The 12227-nt window shown below is 41.9% G+C and overlaps 1 protein-coding gene across 2 annotated transcripts in view; it reads right to left on the bottom strand.

Annotated features, from left to right (window-relative positions):
- The window catches only part of CA5A (carbonic anhydrase 5A), a 34443-nt gene extending 22663 nt beyond the window's left edge, over positions 1–11780 (bottom strand). For both annotated transcript variants that reach the window (XM_076348957.1, XM_076348955.1), the window contains exons 1-6: positions 11662–11780; positions 10020–10217; positions 5862–5980; positions 4014–4109; positions 3776–3838; positions 1749–1904 (exon numbers count right to left, since the gene is read on the bottom strand). In XM_076348957.1, coding sequence (XP_076205072.1) covers positions 1749–1904; positions 3776–3838; positions 4014–4109; positions 5862–5980; positions 10020–10217; positions 11662–11773 — 744 coding nt within the window. In that variant the 5' untranslated portion in view covers positions 11774–11780. The remainder of the gene's footprint in view (positions 1–1748; positions 1905–3775; positions 3839–4013; positions 4110–5861; positions 5981–10019; positions 10218–11661) is intronic.
- Between the last annotated feature and the right edge of the window lie 447 nt (positions 11781–12227).

Here is a 12227-nt window from a genome sequence, read left to right as displayed (position 1 = left end):
GAAGATGAATTGTCAGTCACCTGCCATCTTTTGGCAAACTAAATCTCAAATGTGGCATGTCTGAGATGGAAGCGATTCCCATTCAAATACGGGAACATATGCCATCTTTAAATAAACCTCTCCAACCTTCTTAATCTACACCCTTCCTGGAGTTCTGTTATCTTTTACAGACACGCATATGCTGGCACCCAGAAAAGAGGGAACCTCAACTAGCCACAATCTACATAGTTGCTGTTCTCAGTGGTTTATAACTGGGGATTAAAATAAAGTACGCAGCAGATCAGCTTTTAATGCTCACAAGGGCATTACAATGTCAAGTAAACTATAAGCCTTTCTATGCCACAAAAGGATGAGAGTGAAGAAGAGCCAAGGGGAGGGGGGAGAGAGAAAAAGTTTCACCTGAAAAGAAGAATGGCACACTATGCATTCAGTTCTCTCTGCTCTGTTAACAATCTCCAGTTCGTCCTGTCCTGTTCCTTTATGTAAACTAAAACATTAAGATCACGTACATGCCTATTCTTCAGGGTTAGCGTTTGTTTGGAGCATGGTTTTCTAGATGGACTAGCTCCATGCAAAAGTTGTATTAAAAAAAAAATTTCAGTATTTTGCCTCATGTCGTTGGACTCATGCTTCATTATTAATCAAAGCCTCAAAAAACAGGGACAACGCACAGATAACTTTCAGTGCCATGAAAAAATGATAGATTTTTTGGGGTTGTTCATTTTTACTTGCTTTGCAACAATCTCCAAGACTTGTTCTATGCTGTAATGCCCCTCAAAGTACTCCACTTCTTTGAACAGACAAAAAAAATCCTGAAAACTTCCAACAAAACCCACAATTGTAGTACAATTCCAATTCCAACTCCTTCTGACCGTTTTCTACTTGTCCCTACACCTACCGAGGAATAACATCACATTGAAACATGAAGTACTAAAATAAAAGCAGCAGAGGGCATATGGTGACAAGTTTGGGTTGGTATCAGAACAGACTATTGACCACGAACTCCTCCACTTGAAATAATTTCTGTAACATAAACATTTGCTGAAACCTTTGTCTGTCCTTTTTAAAGGGCAATTAAAAAAAAAAAAAAAAGGAATTCAAGGACAGTACAGCCAAATATAGAGTAAACATGCCTACACAGGCAAAGGAGAAAACCCAGTGGGGACTCTCTCTCTTTCTCGCCATCAGAATGGCACGTGAAGGACTCAGAGCCACCCATCACCCCTTCTGTACCTTCAGAGTCTGACCAAGGGAAGAACAGAGGATTGGCCCTTGCAATCTCTGTAAGATTTCTGTGCAAATGCACGTGGCTATCAAGAATATGCACAAAAGGTCAGAGTTTGGAATTTCACAAAACCTGCCTTTTCTCCTCCCTCCCTACCACAAAAAGGGCTGCATCCTGGTAAGAAGAGCAAAATTATGCAGTGTTCCAATAAATAACCTTAGAAGTTTTCAAGGGGCAGCTTCCAGCATAAGGCATTGTTTATCACAGATCAAGATAAAACTCTATGGGAGAGCTGGAGAAGCATCTTTAACTGCTTACTGAAGAGGTCAAGTCTTTCAATATTAGCTGTTGTTAACTTCAGGATACCTGCCCAAACAAATACTGGGTGTCAAGCAGCCACTGATCTCTGTGTATTCACAGAGAATTACTGGTACCGGTAAGCAACTACTGTGTGTCTCCCCCTCCATGGCAGCAGGCAGTCAAACAGGTACGGTATGATTCGAAACGTAAGCATGAGATTTACCTGATTCTCATCAACCTCTATTGGCTTCTTCTTAATAATCCATGTGACTGATTCGGTAAGTGGGGGAGTAGTCAAAGAGCCCGCGTAGGTCCAATAATCAGGGCATGAAGGTATCAAACAGGAGGGATCAAAGACATCAAACTCGATAACAGTGTCCTAAACCCCAGAAAGAATGTATTTTAAAAATTGTATTTTGAGAAAAAATTGACAGATTTGAAAAGATCTTAACAATGAGATAAAATACTGTACATGGTATGTATGCATATGCAAAATTAGGTATTGTGACTATTAATAATGACCTACATAAAATAATAATTTAAAACCCCATAAACTTGTACAAAATTGGTAAGCTGGGTTTGAGGCATAAGAGGCAGCTAGTGAGTAGACAAAATTTAAATATTCCTGCTGTCCCCACAAGCCCTTAGGAATTCAGTGCAGAAGAAACAAGGAGTGCAAAGGAGCAACTATGTCTTTGTGGGAGCTAGAAGCAAACAGGAAAAAGAAAGAATAAGTGGTGGAATAAGTTCAGGTAATTCTGCCAGATATACTTAATAGACTGCAAACAATAGCACTTTTACTTTTCACCACGTGATTTTAGGCAGCGGGGAGAGGGAAGAGGACTAAGTATTCATGTCCCCAGAATGTGCACTCTCAAGTGAGATACCAGACAACATGTAAGAGCGTCAGAGCCCATGATTTCCTATAAAAACATTTTACTCCTGGGGTATTTCCAGGATATACTGGCAATGCAGGAAAGGAAGATCCTGTTTTTCCTTAGGCTTTATCTGTTCCCCACTGAGAATGAGAAATGTTACAGTAAAGAATTTTTCAAAAATAGGAAGTTGGACAAGAGATTCTAGATGGGAGCTTTCACCCATCATGTGAGAGAGGAAGGTGCAAGGACATCAGAATGGGTATTATCGGACCTTCCTCCTCCTCCTCACCAGGGTGATGTTTCTCAGGGTTTGGTGCTTAAGTCAGTGGTAACGCTGGCAAGGCAACAAAGGTTTTAAACCAAGTGCTGATGAGTTGCTGGGTGACCAACACCCTTTGGAAATGAGATCCCTTTCAGAGCAGCCCACATGCAGCTTGATGAGCCTAATGTTTGATACTACTTTTTTTTTTTTTTTTAAAGATCTTGACTTTAGTTTATTTCAAATTCATATGCCGTAAAATATCATATTTTCATAATGGATGTATAGACACAGATTTTTGTAGGTCTTTTTGACACAGATTTTTGTAGGTCTTTTTGGCACTGAACTGACTTGTTTGGCATTTATGTGGCAGTGTTTTCACTGCACTGCCGTAAATATTTTATTTGGATAAAAAAAAAAATCCTTACTGCGATAAATAATGGCACAGCGACTTCAACTGGATGTGCTTACAAGCCAACAAAATTCTTGATGTGTATTTTTTGTGTGTACTTTCAAAAAGGAACAAGCACCTGGAGGAGCATGAGCTGCTTCTGAGCACTATCAGAGACGCAGCACTCCCTCTCCTGGCAGAAGTCAGAGATCAGCTATGAAGAAAGAGTCCCATTCCCCTAGCAGAAAATTTACAGTGTTGAAAAAAAAAAAAGGGGGGGGCAAAAAATAATCTCCTCAAAGATCAGACAAAAATCAGAAAGCCTTAATTCCACAAGAAATAAACTACCACTTTACACAGCACAGAAAGTTCCTTCCAGTTAAACAACAAACAAAAACTAATCCAGTGGCATCTATTGTCATAGAAGCGGAAGGGCAGGCTTCAGTGAGGGCAAGCATTAAACACGTGCACGCCCTTCTAAGTGGATACAATCTCAAGAGCATAATTTCTTAAACCAAGAGGTTTGGAAAGCTTAAAGTATACAATTCCTCCTTAAAAATTAGTTTCCCCCCCTGTCCTGGTTTCGGACAACCAGGCCCCCTACCGACTTTTAAGGAAAAAAGCATTTATTAGTGTTTTGCTATTCTCAGAGTATCCTTTATGTTGAATGACAGCATTAGCTATGCTGAGTGGTAACTGGTGGGACACTTAAAAATACTTACCTTGTGTTTAACTGCTGGCAAGGCATCAACCAGTGTCTGCAGCCCTTCATGATGTGCTCCTAGCTGCAGAAGACAGGTAGGAGTTAGAGAATCATTAAGCTGACATTCTACATATCTACCTTAATCAGTATTTTTTGAAAACAACAACAATAATCTAGAGGTATTTTGTCCTAAATTGGTTTTAACAAAATGAAAATAAAAAGGCATTATTACAGCTTATTACACAAAGTGATATTACCTTTAAAAACACTCCAATAACAGCCAAGCCGTTACCTTCCATTACAGCTTCTTCAAAAGTTGGGTACACAACGGCATTCCAGTGTACTAAATGTAACTGAAATATAAATGAATGAGAAATCAACATATTCACAGAGCACAGCAATGATATCAAGAAACTCGACTTTTGATCTTTGCCACGTTTGGCCTTGGCAATTTGGGACACTGTAGTGAGCTACCTCAGAAACCACACACCACAAAAATGAGGACCAGAATGTTATTGGAAAATAATGGTACTTCCCTTCTTTATTTTGCTTTTTTTTAAACAATAGCCAAAGACCCATAAACTACATTTCACACATATGAAAGGGATTTTGTCTGTGGGAGACTGATTACAGGAATGCTCGTTAAAGGCACAAAAAAGGCTTAGTATACCTGGAACTGAAGGACTCTTAACAGGAAGAACAGAGTATGCTATTCTGCTAAGGAACATTCTCCTGCACATAACATAAGCTTCCTCTGCATTGCTTACAGCTCAATACAAGCATTCCCTTGAGGGGGTTTGTGTATTAAATAGATAGCCAGCACCAGTCCCAAAACTTAGTCATACAGTCTTGCCATTAATAACTATCTTGCCAAGCTGACAAGCATAGTTATGAACACGTCAACAGGAGATAAACATCTTCTCAAAAATAAGCAATAATAATTTTTCAAATTCTCCAGTTTTGGCATATAACTATGTTTATACCTGTCATACTTTCCTCTCCAAGCAACTTAATCTATATTTTTCCCCGTTAGCTCCATCCTTTTTATTGACTCTTTCTGCCTTAGTAGTTACTTAATCACAAAAATTTTGCTACTTTAATAATTGCTTACGAGTTGAAAACAGAAAATAAAGTGATCATGATAACCGCTATATTACCATAGAACTCTGCTGTGGATTATTCTAACGACTTTAAGAAACACACAAAAACACACAAAAAATTGTTGATAACTGGAATAAACTTTCTAACATTAGCCAAAGCTCTGGGGTCACAAACACAAGACAGTTACTGTATACAAAGTAAGAAGGACCAGGCTTCTTGAGTTACAGGTATGGGTGTGAGAATTAAAAAATCTTCCATTTTCTCTTTAAATATTTTCCTTAAAGAATATTTAGTATGTGCTTTGTTTCTCTGCAAGTGTTTAGTAATAATAAAGTTATTTTAAAGCAGTAAGGATTGGGAGATTTGGAGGTCCACTAGAGACAGCAGCTGAGATGCAGTGCATTCACCGTACTCCCAAGAAAACAGATCCTACACCTCATGTGAACCCCCAGTTTACTGCAGCTCAGAGGTAAAGCACTTAATTTTTTTTAATTGAGATCTGAGCTTGCACATTTACCTCAATATTTGCTGTCCACCTGATCTGCACCACATTAGCTGGGACCTGGGAGTTCATTAAGACCTGACTGGGCCCCCAGTCTGCTTTCTGTCTCATCCTTTTCCCCTTTAAAAGGAGGAAGGACGAGCAGAGTTGTGCCACTCCATCCAGACAGAGCTGGAATAGCAATGACACTTTGCTGCCTGCCATTGGCTTGTCGGGCAGCTTCCCCTGCGGACATTCAGGGAGAAGAAAACATTAGTGAAACTTTCACTAATGGGGCCAATGTTCAATTTTAAGCCTGTGTTCTTCTCCAGAAAATACAGCGAATATGAACTTACTAATACAACGGCAGATGAGCTGTGGCACCTACCAGGTCTGATCCTTAACAGTAAGCTGCAATTCTTCAAATAGGGAGTTTTCTAGCCTGCAGTACAGTCACAGGCAGCCTGAGACCTAGCCTCCAGTCCCCACAAGTATTTGCATTGTTCAGCATTTTACCTCATACCTCTGCTGGGTAAAATTTACTGTCAACTGTGTGCTCTGAACCCCACTCGTTTATAGCTCCCCAATGGAAGTGGAACTGCTTTAGCCTGTATTGGTTTTCCAAGGGACCTCCAACAATTACTAAAAAAACAAAACAAGACACACATGTTAATAAACATGATTTAGAACTGTCCAGACAAGTAACACTGCAAGATCCTGCTTGAAATAAGTTTGCCGAGGGAAGAAATCAGCAACTATCTTAACTGAAACAGTCCCCCTATTGCTTGGCTACTTTTACAACTTACTTTGCTACGACAAAATTGTTCAGGCAAACACATCACACTTTCCCCCTGCTGTCTGAATGAATTATATCAAATTGAAGATAAGCTAAATAGTCTCCTCATCCATCTCTCCTCAAGGGAATTACTGTTTTTTTCCAATTCACATCAAGTTTGGCAGAGTCACGGTGACTAGATGTTACATTCTATGCTCTTCTCTTTGAGTGGGCATGAGAGAACCGCCTTACCAGAAGAAACATGTATGATGACAAAGCAATACATACATCTATTAAATGACATCCCAGCAAAGCCTCAGTATCTATGAAAAATATTGAAACTTCCCATGACAATACAAGAGTTCAAAAATCCAGTTTTGCCAGTAGAATCAGTACATTGTGTCAAATGTTCAGTTCTGCTTTTTTTCAAGTTACAAAAATCCAAACATACTATTCTGCTTCAATGCAGCTTTCAGACTGCATAACCCATGCTGAAAGATTTCGTGTACAGCCAGAAATATGCTAATATTGTGCCTACTGTAAACCGTTCAAGCTACACTCCACAAAGCATCTAAACGGACAGTCTGCCTATGCGTAAGATTCTGAGTTTATGGAAGCTTTAATGCACTTTTTAGCCACGAGTAAGCAGACATTCAGTCTGCTCTCCTGATTTCAGAAGGCATCTCCTATTTTGCAAATACTTGAATGAAAAAGTCTATGCCTAGTTTTCTATGTAGCATTGGTTTTTACTCATTTCCTCCTAACTGAAACAGGAACATCCTGCAAAGTCTTCTTGCTAGTTATTATGTCACAGCATCTGGTAAATGAGAGACCATGATTACTTCCAAAGAGCTAACAACAAACATGTAGCTGTAGAGACCCATTTGCTGATTTTTACTTAACTGTATGTCATGGTTAAATTTCATAGCAAACCACTGTATAAACTACATAAAGCCAACACGACTTTTGAAAAGAAGTTAATCACTTTAATGCTAAGGAGAAAGCAATGAGAGGCATTAAGAGCTTTTCTTGCCTTTTTTTTTTTCCTTGAAAGCCAGCCAGCAGTTTTGAAATTCTAACTAGATAGGCCTGCTTGTGATAAAAGAGAAAGCTAAAACAAGCTATGCAAATTGACATTTGATTAATTTCATCCACCGCTGCTGAGCTGTTAGCATAAATTCACTACTGACCGTCACTAAAAAAATCACGATGGAGAAAGGTAACCTTCAGGGATGGGATGAAGATGGGGCCCACACTGCCAAGTCTTTCAGAATTAAAGTTTCTGTGCTCTAACTACCCACTCCTGATTACGTGATGATGCAAACCCACAAGTGACTACATTCATGTTAATAATCACATTCACTTGAATATTCACCTCACAAGTAAAGTTAGGCACAGGCACACGTACCTAGAAAATCAGGTTCCTATAGCGGACACTAGGAAGTGACAGGAAACAAATAGGAACTTACAGTCCCTTTAAAAGCAATTTTGCCATTTCACTTCCTGTCAATTTACCAGTCTTGGTAATTTCAAAACAAAATAGAAGTTTAAAGGAACTCTAACAACAACCAGAGGAAAGAATCACATCAGCTTTTTATTGTAGCCCTAGTTCTGTTTCAGCCTCATTTCCTTGCAGCAGATGGCATTCATGCACACAGACAGGACCACGTTCTGTACATACCTTCCCCACACCCTCTTTCTTCTTCATCCTCCTGCTCTGCTCATAAGCAAACAACCCATGGCAACACTACCTTCATCTTTTGCCCAAGTCTTGTTTTGCCTCATCTCAGGAGTTGGGCATTTTTGTCTATCCTGGATGCACGTTTCATTTTGTCTTTTTCATCTTCTGTTTCAATTTTGTTGCTTTTTTTTTTGTTTATTCATAAGCTTCCTTCTCTGGATGTCTATTATTGTTAGACAGAAGCTGGCAGAAAGAAAAATCAGAAATAGCAACAGTAAAGAGAGAAAGGTGGAGGAGAGAGTCAGGCCCTTGAAAACCTGACCATTTATGCAGCAACATCCTGTGATCTGTTGTTTCTTTGTCTTTTTGGAGTCCTGTCACTGATCATTTAATGCCATCCTCCACTAGCTGTCACCACCCTTCACTGACTTTAATTCGAGGAAGAAGATGATGATGATAAGGCAGCCATCCCGAAAGAGGCAGCAAGAATGCTCATACTTACAGATTTACCTCAAGTGTTCAGTCTTACAGATGAAGCGGGTAAGATCTTTCAGACCTGTGATGTGCTCTGAATAGCCAGCCTCTAAAAGGCCAGCACCCCTCTAATTGACAGTCCTGATGATTCCATCCTTGCCTCTATGTCACAAAAACTGTCCCTGTGTATTTAAATGTTGTGTATTTCTTAAGCTCCTGCAGACAATTCCCCTCCATTATATCAATTCTTGCAGAAAAAAATGACTTTGTTATCCATCAAACTGCAAACCATTACCCTTTTCAGGAATGCATCCTCAACAGATAGCGGGGTATGGCTGTATAAAGTAAGAGACTGTTAAATTAAAAGCAAAACCAATCTAAAGTTAGTAAGTTAAAATCACTGATAAGCTAACAAGTGATGTCTCCATCTTAGCCTCTCCTCTAACCCCACTTCACTAACGCAATAGCAGTTTGTACTGTAAAAACAGACAAGCACTAGTTGGTTTCTTTGTTGCATATCATAGCGCTCAAACAAACAAGGGCAAGAGTATTCCCTGGTTGGAAACTAATATTCTGGGTGAACAGCTATAAACAATAAAAACAAAAAAAACCCCACAAACGTCACACAAGCCCCTGAAAGCTCCACGCGTTCCACCACTACCATTTTTGCTGCATTATCAGCCTCTTCCCCAGCATCAACGAAAAATACCAGTATCGCGGAGACACAGCATTTGTTTATTAGCATGCTGAAAGCTTCCTTCCCAAGAGCATTACTAAATCCCTTACAAAGTTCTAGCATCTCTCATGGTAAGCAGTCACCTTAAACATAAACGACTTCTAATCAAACGGGTTCAAACTTGCCCAGGGTCCCTCAATTTTTCCCCCCAGGACAAGTTGAGTAATCGACATGAATCCCATGCTTCACAATATCCCTGACCAACTGCTACCAGTTCACCTACCTTTATGAAATATCTTCTTTATACGTACCAGCAATATCTTTTGGTAAAGTCAACTTTTAAAAGGAACAGTGGACAGAAAAATCTGGAATTTGGTAGCAATATCCTGATTTTAAGTCACTTTACTCTATTGAGCACTTAAAAAAGATTTAGCTGCTCAGGTCAGAGTGCTTATTCACATTAAATTGCTGGAATGCATAATTTCATTTTGCATGCACGGACTCCTGCTTATACTAACAGGAACACACGCACCTGCTCCCTATGGTAGCAGCTCAGTATTACTTAATTCTCCAAAAGTTTATTGAAATGAGTATGTATGCTTTCCAACTGAAAGTCATTTTGCTGCTGATTATTTCAAATGCATTAAATGTATCTGTTTACACCGCAAAAGAGATAAGTGGCAGATTACTTTAATAAAGTGTAATGATGGAATCTCGTTTAAAATTAAGTAGATACATATACGTATGACTGAAGATTGACTCATGTAGACAAAGCTGTAATATTACGAGACCTAATCAAAAGGCAGGGCATTAAGGCTTGTGCAAAAAGAGTAAGTTTCAACCTACAACAGCAGATTTGTGCACAACGTCCATGGTAATAAATACATAGTAAAAGTGAGGCCTATATAGAACTTCTGCATTACAATTCCCATCGCTGTAAATCCACGTTTAGCTAAAGCATTCGTTTACTGTACATTAATTTTCAACATTTGTCCTGAGGTTTTACATCATGCAAATATTTCTCCTCTCTAAACATTAATAAGACATTAAATAAATTTTTCTGAGTTTTGCTTACTTGATCTATCAGTAGAATCATCAAACTCTACCAGGAATGAATATCCATTGTTCCAGATGTGAAGACATGTTGTTGGGTCGTAGCTGATTTTCAGAGGCTTCAGAAAGGGGTCGTAAACACTGTCTCTCCACTGGATATTGATAGGAGACTGTCGGGTGCCTCCAGGAATTGTAAGTGGACTCTGCCAAAGTGGATGCACTGGAAGATGATGAAGAGAGTCAGGCTCTAATGCATGATACAGAACTTCCAACTAAATACTCCAGAACTTTTTGGCAAGAGAAAGTGCTTTGGCATATTGGCTCCAAAGGCTAATTCAAGTCAGCTGATGCACAGGAAAGTGAAAAAAAAAATACATTCCAGTTGCATGACTCAAAGCCACACAGAGAAGTGCAGTAATTTGACTTACAACTGTGCTGATACCTTTCTGCATTTGCAAAATGCTCTTCAAAGAAATTCTGTCCCCTTATCTGCCAGAAAATTGTTTTCCTTTTATTGCCAACTGATTTTAAGGTGGCTTCTGTTTTACAGCTTTGCCAGAGTCTCAGCACACCATTTCAGCTTTCCTTATGCACCAGTACCATCAACTGATGTCAGATTGCACCAGACACAGGATAAGTCCCACTAGAAAGCAAAAACACTCTCTTGAAGGTACTGGTCTTTTGCCTACGTGTGCTTAGGGGTTACACCACTAAGGGTGTAGTGCTCCTGAAGCACCCATACCAATATTGACCAAGACTACCTTAGGTATTTGGGACCTACAGCTGATCCCCACACCTGTAAAATCCTAAACTACCAGTTTTGGGGGCAGTTTGAGCATCTCAAACTGGCACGAGCAGGGCAGATGTGTGAATACAGTTTCCACGGGATTTTATTCTGCTTAAAAACAGAACTAATACCTGTATTGACTTGGGGAGCACTTGCTCACCTGCCGTCCCCCGACATCAACAACTCACAGACAAACGTTTTTTGTGCCTTGCCCATCCACTGAACCCAAAACAGAGAGGCTCTGAAGCACTGTGTTACTGGCTACTTCATTAGATACAACTGCTTGTGGTCTTTCACAAAGGGGGAAAAAAATAAATTAAATCTTTTAACAAGCCACTCACATGAGGGGCGGCTAAACAACTTTCCCCCCTCGGTTTCCTCAGCAAGGGGCAAACTTTATCGGCCTGCACGTGGGGGCGGGGGAGCAAAATAGCCTCCAAAAGTGCCACAGCTCTCTGTTATTGTTAGTGCCGTTTCCTGATGTTTCAGCGGAAGAACGGTCACGGACAAAACCAGGCTGAACTTGGCGTCCCTGCCTCTTCTACACAAACTTTCGAGGCACCGGCAGCCCCCTCTGCCCGGGGGGCTGGAAGCGATGGAGAGACATGGGCGCTGCCCGGGCCCAGGCCCCTCAGCCGGGCCCTGGGCAGGCCGGGGAGGGCGCGGCGCGGTGGGCAGCGGGGCTACCTCAGGGCGGGAGACGATGAGCCGGGCGGGGAGAGCTCGGGGCAGTGACCTGCTCTCCACAGGCGGCGGGAGCTGCTCGCCTCGAGGGGTGAGGGTAGCCCCGCTCTGATGGAGCCTGCCCCCGGGCGGCCCCCCTGAGGGAAGCGGCTCCCCCCTGAGGGAAGCGGCGCGGGAGGGCGGCAGCACTCACGGGCGTCTCGCAGGCGGTAGGAGCAGCAGGCGCCCAGGCTGCACCGTCGCGTCCCCCACCGTGAGGCAGCGGCCACCCAAGTCCGGCGGAGCAGCAGCAGCGGCGGCAGCATCGCGGAGGAGTGCGCGGAGCGGCCGGGCGCCACCGCCCAGCCCGGCGCGGCCCCTTCCGGCACGGCCCCCCCGTCGCCATGGCTCCCTCAGGGGAGCGGGCGGTTTCTCCTCCAGAGGCGGTGAGGGCGGCTTCTGCCCGGCCGGCAGCTTTTCCCTCAGGGGAGGGCCGAGACTGGCTTTTACCGGCATTTTATCCTGTGACAACGTTAGAGAAGAGACCACAGTTCCCTATGGGTGCGTGTTGGCCATTTCCCATGGTCAGGCTAATCCCTGTGACTGACACACACCAAAAATATTTCTTCTCAAGGTGATAGCGTCAGGGCTTGCTTACGCACCTTAGGGATTAGCGTTTACTCTTGTCTAGTTAGTTTTGCTCAAGTAGGAGGTTTCAGTTTCTCCCAGCTGAAGGTGGGCTGGAGCGGGATCCCTCTCTCCGAGAGATACGGGTGGCCC

The sequence above is a fragment of the Aptenodytes patagonicus genome, chromosome 11, assembly GCF_965638725.1.
Source record: "Aptenodytes patagonicus chromosome 11, bAptPat1.pri.cur, whole genome shotgun sequence".
Taxonomy (NCBI): Eukaryota; Metazoa; Chordata; class Aves; order Sphenisciformes; family Spheniscidae; genus Aptenodytes; species Aptenodytes patagonicus.
This window is presented reverse-complemented; position numbering and strand designations above follow the sequence as displayed.